General features: G+C 37.6%; 1 protein-coding gene across 1 annotated transcript in view; it reads right to left on the bottom strand.

The window, feature by feature from the left end:
* The window catches only part of eys (EGF-like photoreceptor maintenance factor), a 200,873-nt gene extending 184,521 nt beyond the window's left edge, over positions 1–16,352 (bottom strand). Inside the window, exons 1-2 of the mRNA XM_071912776.2 lie at positions 16,043–16,352; positions 15,590–15,692 (exon numbers count right to left, since the gene is read on the bottom strand). Coding sequence (XP_071768877.2) covers positions 15,590–15,692; positions 16,043–16,352 — 413 coding nt within the window. The remainder of the gene's footprint in view (positions 1–15,589; positions 15,693–16,042) is intronic.
* Positions 16,353–16,588: the final 236 nt, after the last annotated feature.

The following is a 16,588-nucleotide window of genomic DNA, read 5'->3' as shown; positions in this document are numbered from 1 at the left end:
CATTCCTCGTTACAACTCCCTCAGTTATCCTAGGAACATCATTACTTTGCTGTCTGTCATGGTGGCCAACAACTGTTGCATGTGTCTGCTCTTCTCCGCAAACACTGCCAGCTGTGACTCCAAGGAAACACATTCTCCCATCTGGCAAACAACTAACCACACCAGAATATGCTGACAATTTATCACCACCAAACTAGTGTACATACATTGTACCAAACTGCCCACTATGTGTGATATCCATTAGTGTTAATGTTTATCAACCCGCTCAACAGAATAAATTCAATATAGGTTTAAAATAGGTTACAAGACATTAATGACACATAATACTTGCTTTCAATCAATTTTGAAATAGTCAATATAGAAAAAAGCATGTAAAACTAATGGTTTAAGATAAAGTAAAAGATTTCTTCCCATTTCCCAGAGTATGGAGTTCATAATTCCTCATGGAGGTGAGCATTGAAGTGGATAATTAAATGTAAACTGCCCAATGTAATTTGTCATGTCATGTGAAGGACCCAAGGCATTTTCACAGCGAGCAGATGCTACTCAGCAGTTCTCCAGCAAAATCTTTCATATGGGTCACAGTTTCCTTTGCTGTTGTGCATGCCAGATGGCTAAGTTAGAGGGTTTTGCCTTTCAAAACCACCTTTTTGAGCATTTTAATAGCCAGTAAGTGGAACATTGGTGAGAACTAGGAATATAGAATTGTCGTCCAGGTGGCCTTGAGCACGGCACTTAACCCCCAGCTGCTGCAGCGAAGGTGCTCAGTGACCAGCAGTCAGACTATGGTTATACTAGCCAGATCCCATGTGAATATATAGATATAGCTGGATGAATATGAAGAAGGGTGATGCTGGAAAAAAACAGCAAACTGTCCCTGGATAAATAAAGGAAAATAAAATATTGATAGGAACAACAAGTGTGAAGTGCTCAATCGGATCTGTGTACAGACCAATTTTCATGGGGAGAAAACTACAAAATTAAAAAGCATTTTTTTTTTTTTACTGAACACGCACTCATCATCTCCATTACTTTTTTGAAAATCAATTCAGACAAAATGTAAAAAAGCTTAGAGCATCATTACTTAATGTATAGGCCCAAGACTGGCTCAAAACTCTTGTGGTTTTATAGATTTTATGGACAAGCATCAGACAAAATGTACTGCACAGCATTTCTTGAATGTCAACCTATGAAGCATCACAGAAGCTAATTTATGGCTGTTTTTTGTTGAAAAGCAGAATCTCTGTCATTCATGCTACACTACTGCAGTTACTCAATCCTCAATATTTGGTTAGTACAGCTATACATTAGAAATAATTAGAAAAAATCTCAAGAAAATATCATTCTTACAACAGTGGGGATTTAGCTTGGTCTTCTCCACATGAAATGACAGCCTGGCAAGGATTACCAGAGCAATAAATTTGCCATTACCAAGAAACTATGACACTCTTATATTTTATATCAAGGGTTTAGAGTGAAAGGGGTGCACATGGTTATGATGCTTTTTTACTTATGCTTCATAAAGTCTGTGTTAGGATTACACATCTTTTGACTATCAGATAGAGCTCATTCTCAACAAGAGCTTTCCAGTGATAATAAAATTTTTTGACCAAAATGGCACTTACACCCCTTTTGCCCTAAACCCTTGATATTACAGTATGAAGATGCAAAGCTACGGTATGATTATCTGTACAATAAGTAGAAAGACATCATACTAAGCACACAGAGCTACGGTAGCTTGGCAGAGGCTAGCTTCACAATCTTTACAGAAATAAAAGATGTATTAATAGTTTTGTCCTTGGGGCAAAACTATTAACAATGAGCTTGTGTCTACTCCAATAATATTTTCCATTTTTTTCCTTTTTCAATGTAAAGGGGCATAAGACAGAGTTGCCCTCTGTCACCTTTACTTTGATTTGGCTATTGAACCACTAGCAGAGACAATTAGGAGAAGGCCAGCAAAGTCATTCAAGTAATAAAGCAAAAATATAAGCTAAACGTATTTGCTGATGATTTACTGTTATATGTAACCAATATAGATAAATCCATTACCCCTCTTTTGTCAATAATTATTCACATATATCGCGCTATAAAATCAAGATTGAAACTAATAAATAATACCTAACAAAAAAAACTGAGGTCTTATTTATTTCAAAAATCAAAAAAGAAAACCATAAAAAAAGCACCCCAAAAAATATAATACCTAGAATGTTATATTAGCTCTAATAAACATTAGCTATTCAAGGCAAACTTCTTACCATTGCTGGAAAACATGAAATCTGATATAAATGGATAAATCTTCCACCTAGCATGATTGGAAGAATTAATCTTTTTTAGAATGATGTGGGTCTCTAAATTCCTTTGTTTTTTCATCAATACCAATTATTCCTCCAAAAACCTACTAGAAGAAAGTTAAATTAGTTATAACACATTTTATTTGGGTCAACAAAATCCATAGACTAAAAAGACAGCTCCTTCATTTGCCTAGGTCAGAAGTCTTGATTTACTAAATATGGAGTTATAATAATATATAGTTGGCGGCACAAAGTTACTATTTCCATCATATAATAAAACAATCAGGAGGATAAGGAGAACGATGGGTTAACATAGAACATTCCCAATTAAATATTTTTTATGTGTATGTTTTCCAAGAAAAAACAAATAAGAATGAAAATGAAGAACATTGTTAAAGAACCTATTACAGCTCCCATAGAAACAAAACTTTGGAACAAACAATGGATTAGGATACAAGATGCAGCTCTTAACTGGACAAATTTGGTAAATAAAATTTGACCCTAGGCTGACTGGAAATATTATAAGCAAGTGGAATAATAAATAGGAAGAACTTAAGAGGGAAATGGAATCAGTGCCTTGTGTTACAGTAGCAAAAGATATCACAGCAGATGTGTGTGTTGTGATAATATAAACTTATCACCAGGACATACTATACTAAAGAAAAGATTAAAACATTTTATTGGGAGTCAAATCGCTGTTGTTATTTAGTGCCTTGGATTTCAGTTGTGGAAGTATTCCATGAAATACTACCTGAATGCTGAAATGCTGAGTATTCCTTTCTGTCCACAGCAAGAGATTTGTCTCTGAACTTTGTGATGTGTGGAAGATAAACACCGTAACATTCCCTAAATAAAGATGAATAGTAGAAAAAAAAAAGTTACAGAAGTTCCAAGGCACTCTTCAAGCAACAACTAAAAAGGCTTTATTGCTCATGGTTCTTCATACACTTTGGTGTGCTGCTCCTTGATGAAGGCCACAGCAGGAGTATGTTTTCAAAATGTTCTTTTGAACTAGCCAAGCTTTTAAAGACTTTTTGATGTTTAGATTTGGTTTGGATCTTTGAGCAGGGGGTGAGTGTGTGTACTATGCTGGTGAGTTTTTTGTTTTGCCTCCTTGTGTGTATCTATTGCAGAAAATCACCCTATTGCCTTCAGATCAGATCAAGTGTTTGAGTAATTCTTTTATGTGATCGATGGCATAGCTGCGGGCAAGATGGGTGCTAGTTGGTACTTAAGCACCTTGTGGTTTGTGGCAAAAACTTCTTTAGCCTTCGCAAAAACAACTCTGTTAAACTGCGGCATTACCTCACTTCAATTTGTTTCAGTAGAAAATATATATATAAAAAAACATCTTGGATGACCCCTCTGACCTATTACAGACCTGTAGTCCCACACAATGTTATTTCCATGCTCTAGAGATTGATGCAAATTTTATGTAATTAGATAAGATTATGCTTGGAGAAAAACAAAATGCTTAAGAATTTGTTCTACCAAGGAATCATTTTTAGAAACCTCCTGTTTGTAGCCTGTTGTATTTGTGAAATGTTGCATTCACTGTTCAAGGTCAGCTTGCACCAGACAACTTCTTAACACATTTCTGTTCTCTTGTGTAGATGTTTTGCATTTTAAATCTACAGTAGCTGGTGGGCAGCAAGGTTACTACTGAGAGGAGGCTTACAGATGGGTGGTCTCCCACATGTGTATTTGCTCTGCCTTTTAACATGGCCACTGTTATATGCTATTACTCAACATACTCATTTATGTAATTTATGGACTCTGATCTAATTAATATTCTGATTATAACATGGTTTGTCATTGTTCTTGTGATCAGTCGTTTTCATAGGCACTCCTGACTGGCCAAGTGCTTTTTTCTATTAAGATATGCAACTGTCAATGCTTTTTTCTGTTCTTGAGTTGTGATTTTTCTTGTGGCTCTGCACGATGCAGAGCAGCAAACAAATTTGGAGTTTGTGAGATGATGTTCTTTTAAACATCCAGTGATTTAGGCAGCATTAGTCTTTATGATGGACATAAAGTTTGAAATGAAGCCCTGCTTGACCTTCAGTGCAAAGGTGGTGATAAAGGACATATTTATAGTTGTTTGCAGTCTCAAATGAAGGAAAAAGATGGATAGAGCACACTACATAATACAGATGCCCACATACACTCAAGCATGTAAGCAGTTGACACATGCTGACAAACGTGCTCCAAGTTTGCAACTCTGTTGCTACAGATATTCAAAAGTTAATTTTCCAATTATGTGAATGTTTTGTGGATTCAAATTTGGCAAGGACTTTAAATGAGGAATGCTAAAAATGCTACCAAACTGTTTTAGGGAAAGTGAAGGACCAACTTTCCACTCTAATTTAACAAAGGTCGGTGAAGAAAAATAACCAACTAAAATTCAAAATGTCAAAACATCCTTTTAACAAATTCCCAAAATGCAGTGAAGATGTCTCTTGGGGCTTGGCATTTGGCACTGAGCTTGGATCCTTCTGTATTCAATTTATGAATGTTAGAGTACCATTTAGTAGCTCATATGTACGTATATATATCTATATATCTATAGATATATAGATATATATACGTACATATATCTATATATCTATAGATAGATATATCTATCTATAGATAGATATATCTATTTTTTTTTTTTCTTTGTGGATATTGATAAATTGATTGGATATATTAATTTTTGATCATTTTAGTTGACTATAACTGCTTTTACTGCCTAAGCATAAAATGCTCAAAATAATGGCCAGAGTAACTAAAGGTTATGAAAAGGGGTTAGCATAATCATTATGTCCCCTAGAGATCTGTTAGTGAAAATCTGGTTGAATTATACACTAAGAATTTGTGTAAGAAATTAAATCTTAACATTTAAGTTGGTACATACAGTATATGACTTTCATATATCATTGTTAAAATTATTTTGAGCTTGATTGATTGATATTTTAATGTTTTATTAAAAATATAATCAGGTTTCATTATTCAAATTTCAGAGTCACAGTTTCACATTACATAAAGAGTAAAGAAAGGGAACCACAAGGATAGACGAGGCAGGAAAATAATACATAAAACAATACAAGGATATAATTCCTGCAAGGAAATAGTGCTACAAGGTTGAATCCTGTGAAACCATACTACTTTATAAACATATAATATCAATCTCCCTACATACAGTACAAATTAAAAGATAAAAATACAATCCTGATGATATTGTTAACTGTACTGTGGGTTTCTGTCCTTTTTAAATATGAATAATTGCTCTATCAAACCCAACTATCGGGGGTACTTGCAAATTGCTGCTGTTGCATAAAAAGAAGGTTTACACTGTCCTTATTGGAAGGAAGAAGTTCCATGACCTTGATTGGGCTTACAGATGTCAATCTGTAAACAAGGCTTTTCTTAATCCCTGAAAAGCTGACTCTCTAGAGATACAAAGTCTTCTATTTTGGTCACATAAATGTTCTCTGTTTATAATGGTATACAGTATATTACTTATATTTGGCTCACAATGTGGGGTTTATTAGTCTCCTGTCCGCCTACTCCACATGTCCTTGTTCGTTCCTAAAGGCTTTCCATGCTCTTAGTTGCATATCTTGGTATGGACCAACCTTGGTGAAGAGAAGTCTTATGGAGTTGTACAGTGGCACGATAGTTGATGGTTGCTATAACGGGGGTTTGTATGTGTATGTATGCACATGAGCACTAGCATGAATCTTCTGTATTCATGCCATATCTCTTACCACATTACAGCAACATGCAGCTTTTGAACATGAACTGAATACTTCAGAGTTTTTGTACTAGGACCTGTGTTTTACACATGTAGCCTCATGAGATATATAATTCAAAGTTACACTGCCTTCCGTTGCTCAATACATGCCATTCATTTTACTCTATGAAAAATCCTGTTAAGAGACATTCTTGTCTGTTCAAAGCCATAATAATACATTATGCACTCAGTGTGTTGTGTAGAGAAATAGGTTTTTGATCCTTTCATGTAATAACTTTGCTAACTGGCAGCCAATACCAGGACACAGAGAATTTGAATCAAAGCACACAGCAGGAATAATAACACTTGTGTTGGTATTTATATTTGTAAATTATTACACTTGAAGTAGTGTAAAGAAGAAACATAGTTTGCCTGCACTTCTGTCCCTTTTTGACACATTGCTTCTTACAGTGTTGTGATGATAGGACTTTAAGGGACCGTGTCCAAATCACCTGCAAAGCAATCACAAGCCATAGGGAGGAAACCAACTAAAAAGGTTAAAAAAAACACATACCAGAAATTACCTTTAATGTGGCACAGTGAATAAACTGATTGCACAGATTAAAGCCCCCACGTTCAAGTTCAAGTTTGTTTATTTATATAGCCCTTTATCACAAGCATGTCTCAGAGGACTTTACAGAGAAAGTGTCTAGCTAGATCTAACTAAACACAATCAATGGTGAACAAAATTATATAGGACAAGCATAGCGAAAAACACAAGGTAGGCAAGAGCAGATTTTAGCAAGACAAACAATAGCCTAACCTAACCTACGTGTAGAATTTGTATCTGAATATATCATCCTCCAATTAATTTTGGTACCATAATAGTTTGTCAATAGAAAAATGAGACCATCGCGGCGAAAATTGGTTTAGTCTATGTGTTGCTTTCAGTCTGTTCATTATCTGTGTCCGGGGGTACGAACCAAGGAGGTTCTATACGAACTGGCACGAAGTTTAGATTGAACAGTGTGAAGCTACTCAATATGGCAGGTAGTGGTAACATGGAAGACAGGACTGTAACTGCTGGACCCTCTGCAACAAAACAAAGCAAGAAGCTTATAACACAAGAGGCTAAAACAGCTAACAGGGAGAGGGGGGCCAGCGCGAGACCGGGAGCTCCCGGTAGCCCCGCGGATCGATCGGCTTGAAGTTCCCGCCCCAACACGGCAGACCGGAGACTCCGGTCACCAAACCCCGGGAACCCGACGGACCCATCGGCGGCCAGCACTAGCTCTATAAGAGGCAAAAAGAGCTACGAAGGAGCGTGACAAAGCACGGCGTCAGACCGACCAGAGTTAACCGCGGCTGGGCGTTCACTCGCCCGGAGAGCTAGACGGGAGCTGAAGGGGTTTAAACCGACACAGAGCTGGCTTTCTTTCTCCTACACATGTAAGTGACATACCAACAAGGGTCTCAATTTGTGTTACCGAAATTTTTTTTTTTAGGACCCATGTAACGTTAGTTTATATCTGCGGTTGTGTGTAATGGCATAACGTTAGTTTATTTGTGTAGTCAGCTACCTGTACAGCTACTAAGCTACTATGTAACCTAGCCTAGCAAATTAGCTTCACTTGTCGGTACATAGCCGGCTGCCGAAAGAGAGTGGAGCTACAGAAGGGAAAGAAACTATCATAGCCACTTAATTTACATTTGTCAGCAGACCATGGTGTTCCTCATGTCCAGTGTGTGCGTTGTAATCGCGTCGTTTAGTCCGCATTTGCCGTCTGGTTCCGACGTCCTGTGTCCGGTTCATGTGTCCTGCCTTCTGCCAGCTTGATCGGCCGGAATCGCCACATTTAATACAACTTCATACTCCGATTACGATACTTGGTTTGTGTTAAGTCTAGTTTGTTAGCGGTAGCATTTTCCATTAGCTGCAGCTCGTAGCATCAGAATAGTAAATGTTGGATAGGCTGTTCACAACGACAGCAACCCAAACATCTGTTAACTCAAATCCTCACAATAGCAAACTACTTTATACATATTATATATTGTGGCTGTATGAAGCGGGGTAGCACAAACGCCGCTAAGAGATTGCAAAGACGTTTGCGACAGTGTCTTTTTTTGGCACTACCACTAGGAGTCGCCAAAATCAACATTTTTCAAATCCTACACACAGGGGCTATAAATGTTACCCATGGACACTTTCACACTGTTATAAATCAGTGATCTCCTTTTGTTCAATGCATTCTAGGAGTTATTTTGTGATAAAGTGTTTTAATTTACTCTAGTTATTGATTTCCTACATTTCCCAGAATGCCTCTTGACAATCCCCAGAGAAGGGTCATGAACTCAGCTGTGGGTGGAGCATGGGTGGAGAGGGCGACAGCAATAGCAATAGTAAGAGCAAGAGTTTTTCCAATTGTGAAAAAGGGAGAGTCGTACCCTTTACTCAAAACACAACGGGGGTTATTCGTAAAACTCAGCGGCAGGCTTAACAACGCGGTAGTGGGTAAGACCGTGGCGGCAGATATTTTCCCTATTCATAAACGGGTTTACCACCTCAGTTTTACCACTATGTTTTGTCATTGTGTTTCAGTGTTGTTGGAAACAAATTTTCCAAACAATTTTGTATTGTGTGACACAAACTCTTCTCTTAATATACAGAGAACGGCTTTGCCTTTCATATCTAGTTTGGGATCATTTGTGCTTGCACATGGGTCTGGATAATCAGGGGGGTGTTTGATATGCCACACGTCATTTACATATTGATTTTCATTGGCTTTCACCTAGGCCGCCGCTGACAATAACCTGACCAGCGCTGCTACCGCTGAATTTTGTAAATACGGGCCAACATGTCTTGTGGCTGCACTGCATTATGGTCTATTGAGGCTGCTGTTGGTGGAGATATTGGTATCTCTGCCTCTTCATGATGGATTTCTCCCTGTATGATTGTTGAATGTCAGTGCAAAATGATGAGTCTAGAAAGAAGCTCTTGCTCTTTGATTCTGGGGGACTGACACCAAAAGCTGATGTTTACCGTTGATGTTTTAGATAAGCTGACATTTTTTTTGCTATTAAATTCTATTGTAGATGCACTGGAAATATCTCAGTGTAATGTCAAGGTGTCACTTGGTCTGTTATCCATGGGAATATTTAAAATACACCACTAAACAACAAAATGGGCCCAGAAATGCAAAGTACTTTGACAATGGCTCTTTTTTAACAGTGTCATAGTGTTTTAGGGTGGATTTTTCCTTTAAGCTTGAGGTTTTTTTTTTTTTTTTTTACAGTGACTTATAGGTTCTAGTATAATTCTAGATTAAAGTGTCTGTCTTCTTTTATCCTCTTATCGTTTGGTCATTAGGCCCCACAGACCTAATTTGTCAATGGTGGCATAATAACCCCCAGTCCTAAAGATTGGTGGCTCTGTGCAGGCAGAACATCCGAAGTTATTGATCCAACAGACTCAAATGCCCTTCTGATCCATATCACAGCAGGGTCTTATCAGTGACATACAGGGATTTTCTGTGATGCTCAGTCTCCAATAAAGTTTCATGCATATGAATGCCTGAAAAGATATTGCAATATGCATTTTTTTCTCTAAAGCAGCAGCATGGAATGACAAGATAACTGTATGATTGAAAGATTGATATAAATTGAAGTGTTTTGATACAAGTGCAACACTCAAAAAGTACTCGCCCCTTTGAGTTTTTGCGCATTTTGTTATTAAAAATTACTTAAAAATAAATTTTTTCCAAAATTATTTTGTGTTCTTTTGTGCAATATGTTTTTTATGCAAAAGCTGTCACTCACACACTGTATGCTTTTTGTTAAATGCAGCACTCACTCTTTTCATTGTCTTCAGTGGACTTGTGCATGCAGTCCAGGTTCAACCACTAGCTCTTTGTAACTCAAGAATGTAAACTATAGAAGAACTTGGTGCACAGACATCTTGCTCTTTTTAAGAGCTCTGGAGAAGCACCTCAATAAGAGCCAGACTCTGTGTGTTTGTTTGTTTGTTTGTTTGTGTGCTTTTTGCAATGCATAGTGTTTAGGGGAATTACAGTATGCAGTCTTTAGGCCGCACAGAACCCCAGAGCTCTGCATAAAGGAAATCCAGCGTGCGCTCATACACCAGGCAGCACAGAAGAAGTCACACAAGCACGAGCCAGCTCTATGTTGGTGCGCAGTACATTCACATACCAGGAAGTAGCTCAGTGATTTTCCAAAGTTAACGCATTAATAAAATATTTCGTTCAGTGGTTCCCTTAGTTCCAACAACGCTGTGCTACCACAGCACTTTGGTGTTAACAGGTGAAGTTTTTAAAGTCAAAAGAGCTTCACTCACTCCAATCATGCATTACTGCTCTTGTTATAGACATGCAAGCTACTATAACCTAGCAAACATGTCAGTTCTTATTTGTTATTACTGAATATTGCCAATACTAAGCACTCAAATTATTCTTTATTAACTTTAAATTAAAGTTGTTGACCTTGCTGCTTATGATGAACTATGATTTTAAATTGTATTTAAAGGTTATCGGTTGCTTTAGAGCAATAGACAGTTGAAAACAGAGACAACAAAGATATGAGAGGCTGCAATTGTGTAATGATAATGATTTGCTATTTGATATGCTGATCCCTAACGCTCCTTTACATGCAGAGTTGGTTCAGGGCTCACTCTCTGGATGCACAAGATGCAGCTGTTCCCATGGCAATGTCAACTCTCATTTTCTCTTTACATATGCCTGTTTTTAGGTCCCTTCCTCATTCTCTTTCAATCTCTTGTTCCCTGCCAGGGCAAGAATCCCTGTATTACCATCGATTAGCCCGAGCATTTCATTACGATTTCAGAAACCCAAAGGTCCCTCAAAAGATACAGAGAAAGGTCACAACAATCATTAAAAATCTTATTTTATAATGTAATAATAATGATAACATAATGTAACATAATGCCCCTTTGAAAACAAGTTTGTATGGTACATTCATAAAAGGCTCATATGGCACGATTCATAACACATAATGAATGTAGCACAAGAGAGGCACAATTTAATGCGTTTTTCATTTTTAGAAGGTGTGCTACTAGATTTGTATCAAAGGTCACATATTAGCAATAGCTGCCCTCTCTATTCATATGTACATGTGCCAGTTAGTTTGAATTAAGGAAACAATTCCTTTTTCAAATACAAGGCCAAATAATGGTAAAAAAAAATTAAAAGAATCCTCCTGTCACTTTTACTTGTTAGAACATTTTTTTTATATTTTTTAACTTTTGTAGCCTTTTCTTTGCTTACAACTTTCCAATGACATCATAGTTCATAGAGAAGGAGGCCATTTTTGCAGGTTATGAAAATCCCAATCCAGTTACAGTGGTGTAAATGCACCTACAGTAGATTGAAATCTGAATTCCCAAAGCTACCATTGCCCTTCCAATCTGACTTGGGTGGATTAAGGATATTGTGGCAGTTACAGTGAGAACTGTGCGGCTCGGACAATTGTATTTATTGTTTTGTTTTGTAACCCTACAGGACATCTACTTTAAAGGCCTTGACAATTCAAATGTTCAACACAGAGAGCATGAAAAGACATATCGCATGGTTTCACAGGCCTGAAAAAACTTGTGCTCACCTATACTGTATTTATTTATTTTCAGGCTACTATATCAAAGACAGCCAACAGCCTTTTTTTAGAAAAATAGGTAGAAATGGAAGAATGTCCTCACAATCCTCTCCTGGGAAATGTTCTGCTACTCAAAAGGCGTGATGAAAAATACACTCTAACTTTTTAACACAAGAAGGGGACAACTGTTCCACCTTTATTTAACACACAAAAGTAGTCATAATGAACACAGCCATGGTCAAACTATTATTATAGGTTTATTCAGCAATTCATTGAGGTAATTAAAGCATTTTCTCACACCAAATATTCATTCAAAGTGAGTAGAGTCCTACTGAATATAGTTATGTTATTATGCAAACATTTTGAGATTCATTCCGCAATTAATTGAAAGGATTAGAGAGATTTTTACACCTCAGATTGTCATTCAGAGATATTTATAATATGTTCATTTTCTTAGCTTCTTGTAATAGTGTGTACATAATAGAATAATATTTATTAGTCATTGGTTATAATACTAAACAAACATGCAAAAGTTTGTGGAACCTAGAATTTTTGAAGATGAATGTAATTATATGGGATTTTCATCAGAGATTGAAGTACACTTCTCTAATGAAGTGAAAACAAAGTTCTAGATAGTTATGCGAGCTAAACTGCATCACTGATTAACAATTATTTAATATTTTGGATCATGTATTACACAGACTTTATGTTTTGTTTGCAGTTATGCACTAAAACACCAAAGTGCTCCCTACATACAGTATTTTCACATATCTTTCACATATTTTTTATAGTTTCACACTTTATACAATTTGGTCCATGTTCAATCCATATTTCAACAATGAAACTCATGTTTCAAATAAGGATGATTTATATATTGAGGGGAACTTACCTTTATTAATTCACAAAACAAAAATTATGTTCCACTCAACGATATTTTTATCCCATTTTTTTTTTTTTTTACCTCATTCAGTTGCTACCAAAGCCATGCTATTATGATGGGCTAGCATGGCATTGGAATCTCTACTTTCATGTGGTGTCTGGCTGCAGCTCTAGATTTAATATAGTGTGAACTAGAGACCGATAAAGCCACGGACCTGGGCCACTTTGGCAACCCCTGAAAAAAGGGCAGCTGCAATTGGCAATGAAAATAATGATGAAAAACATTTGTCAACAACAGTTTTCATATAGTAATGGCAAGATAAAAACGTTTTGGTCAATGAAAAAAGACAACAATACTTAATGAGATTCATGGGCAAGCAATTGAAGAGTTTCATTCCAAACTGAGATATCTACCATTTATAAAAAACAAAAACAACACCTAATCTTACAAAATGATTTCTGGTATGAAAATAAAGCACATTATGGGTTCCTAGTACAGCTATGAATTATCTCAATATGTTTTCTTATAACATAATATAACTTAATAACATTTTTAAGAATAGAATCATCTCCATTTTTGGAATATTGACTGATCAATTTTAGGTAGCAACATTTAAGTGTTTTGGGGGGAAAAATGCATTATATTTGGTTGTGTTTTGTTTGTTTTGTTTGGTTTTACCCTTAAAGAGAAAGCATGAGTGTTGACAACTCTACTGATTTCAGAGTCAGAAAAACAAATTGAGTTGAAATTCTAATTTCATCCTTTATTGAGTGGAGAGACTGAAGATGTAGGCCTACATGATCACCATGCATTATGATGTTCTCTTTTTTGTAAGGCCAATGACTCATTGGCATCATAGTCTGTAGTTTCATATAAAATATTAATGTGTCTCTGCAAGTCTTTTAAGTCTAGCCAAGTTAACACTTGCAGCACACCTAAACCCCATATCAAACAGCAGCAGCTGCAGAGAAGCCCCAAGCCACCTCAGCTTAATCCAATTTGACTGGCCATCACTGTGGGCGATGCTGGATGGAACATTATGTGAGGTGGATAGAGCTTTTTACTCTGCATTAGTGGAAAGGGATTTATCAGTCCACTTTTGACTTTGCTGTGAAAAAATAAATTGGTCAAATGCTTATATTTATGGCTTTATATCCTACCACAGGGCCATTTTACTGATCAAATTAATAATCCGGCACTCGTCGATATTATTGACATGTAGGAAGACCAGATAAAGATGGATGCCATGGGTCTATGATAACATGTAGAGGCTTTTTCACATTAAGACATGCGTATCATAAAATGATAATTCTTTCATTAACTGACAGTGACTGTTTAGGATTAGCAAATTCTTTGACTCGTTTAATTGTTAAAAGCAGAGTTTACCCACATTTCAAGATTAAAAGAAGTTTCATTCTCCCTCTTTGACCTTGAAATGTAATCAGATGATTCTGCTTTTAAGATTAGATACATAGGTTGGACAACCTCCATTTCTATTCGCTGGACGCCTCACAGAGTGCGCATCATTTGGAGACTGGTGAATCGTCTGAGGAGTTAAGAGCTCCACTGACGGAGAAGGTGCAGAAATAATCTTTTAGCTAATCCATGCCAAACATATCAGACATCTGCCACTCGCAGTGCCGGCCAGCCTTCTGCTTTGCGAGCTCCTCCTGGCACTTGCAGCTAAGGGTTTCTAAGACAATCTCCAGATTATGCCGCTATATATCTTACTCTATACTTTCATGCTGCATGCTCTCTCTTCTTCCTGCCAACATATCAGGGCCTCCCTGTGGTTTAAATGTCACGAGGATGCTCATTCCAACTGACAGAATTAACTTACAGTCAGCTCAGCAGGCGGAGGGCAAAATGATAGAATGCACAATCAGGAGGTAATGTTACTCACCTGAATAGCAGCCTCATGAAAACAAATAAAATGTGAACAGCCGCAGGAGCATTGTGGCATTGTGATGACCTCAAAACAAACAATCAGCATGCTGTAATTTTCATATGAGTAAACATGGCCGTGTGTGTCATGAACCTGCTATATAATGTGACAACAGCAAACAACAGCCTTATTCACTTATTTGAGACGTAATGGCCCACAAACAACTTATGCAACCGTCTTAGAGAAGCAATATGCAGATCTTTTGTATCTCTGCATGGTCTCATCAATAGTGTGTATTGAAGAGGTCAAACATTCACATGGACACCCTCAAAACATATTTTCTTATATTTTTTCCTTCAGAATATATTGTCTCTCTCTCTCTCTCTCTCTAAGAGATCAGCCATTTATTCCATAAAAGAGAAGGATCTGGAGAAGGATTCACTCCTGGGTCAGATGCATGGCAGGCATATCGTAATTTGATGCACTATACACTACAATGTAATGGAGGAGTGGTTTTTACAATGGCTCAATTTGAAGAAGAAAAGTTTGCTTAATGGGATAGTCCGTAATCATTACAGTACTTGACACGCTTGTGTTAACAGAGTGTTGCTTTCTAAGTGAGCTCTAATTATCAGAAATATATGCTTTGTGAACATAGCTGCATTAAAGGTGCTATGTGTAGTCCTCAGCTTTTCTCATTAAAATGTTGCTGTGAAATTAGTTGTGATGACACAACGATAGCAAAAACAAAACAAAAAAGAAAGAGAAATAGATTAAATGAGACTGGTGCCAGTGGCAATAATCCCAATGATCTATTTAATTTGGTCCAGGTTGGGAGATCTCAGCCTCAGAAAAAGGAAAAATCCCTTCCAGTAGTCAGTAGAATGGTAAGTTGTGCATCAAATCACCTGGGAGGGAAACTAATGAAATATGCTGATAGAGAGCAGCTCACAGGGATTGTGCAGTGTTGTGTCGATGGTTCATTTGACAATGATGTGTTCAGAAAAACCCAATAGGGTTCGTATTATCTGAAATAACTGAGCTATCTTATCCAGTTAGTTCACATTATTTGATTGAGCAAATATGTCTTTAAAATGTGCAAATAGAAACAAAATTGTGTCCCAAAATGGGAAGGTTTAAATGCAGGGAGATGCATTGTGCCTGGAAAATCTGAAACAGAAAAGCTTTGGCACCCTCTGCTGTTAAATGTGATTTCCAGATGGCAACTATTTCCCTTGCTGAACTCTGCTGTAGTGATGCAGGACATGACAGAGGGCAGGAAGAAAGCAGGGCAGCCTGAGAGGAAGCAAGAAGAAAAAAACACAGTGCCTCTGTGAGATTTCAGGACATAATCTTGCTCTAATTATTTCCTCTCATTAGGGTCCTTTCATATGTTTCTTTTTTTCAATATTTTAAGTGGAAAAGGTATATTAAATTGTCTCATCTTGATTAATATTTGATTAATTTAACGTTCATCCATTATACCGTGCAGAAATCCTTAAGTTCCTCTACACATAAACCATTCTTTATGAAGAGAAAAATATGTTTCTGTAGTGTGTTCAATGTGTTTTTTGTTCCCAGGTGATGATTCCCAGCGGGACACCAGACTAATTGTTGTTGTTGGTTGTTTCTTATTCACCTAATACCTCGCAGCTTTTCTTGTGCTCCCAGGAGTATGCGCATATTTGCTCGGCTGTTATTTGTTGGGGCAGAGCTTGCCAGCGTGGCGTAGTGTGCTCTGGTTATCCAAGGTGAACTAAGACAAACATTAATTGGTGGCACTGGATCCTCCGCTCTGTGCCCGCTGTGAGTCCACACCACGCTACGGTGTGGCAACCTCATCAACCTTCCCGTTTCAAAATCTCCTCTGACGGGGCGAGCGGCGCCGAGCTCCTGGTTATCATTCATCATCCCAGCAGATTGGCGCGTGTAACGCAGAGCAGGCGGATGGGTCATCCTCACGCTGCGGACCTGGCTGGAGTAAGGCCCTTGCGACGTTGTCAGCGTGATTGGAGGGCTGAGAAATGGAGAGGAGGGCTTGTCATTAAAGAGGGAGGAGGGACCCTTCTAATTCATCTCACTAGTCATCGCTGTGCAGTATAAGTGCTTCAGACAGCTCAGGTACTGTATTAGCACACCTGCACAGGCCCCAGGAGGAAAGCATAGGACTTCTTAGTGGTGTTCCTCACCAG

The sequence above is a fragment of the Centroberyx gerrardi genome, chromosome 15 (assembly GCF_048128805.1).
Source record: "Centroberyx gerrardi isolate f3 chromosome 15, fCenGer3.hap1.cur.20231027, whole genome shotgun sequence".
In the NCBI taxonomy this organism is placed as follows: domain Eukaryota; kingdom Metazoa; phylum Chordata; class Actinopteri; order Beryciformes; family Berycidae; genus Centroberyx; species Centroberyx gerrardi.
This window is presented reverse-complemented; position numbering and strand designations above follow the sequence as displayed.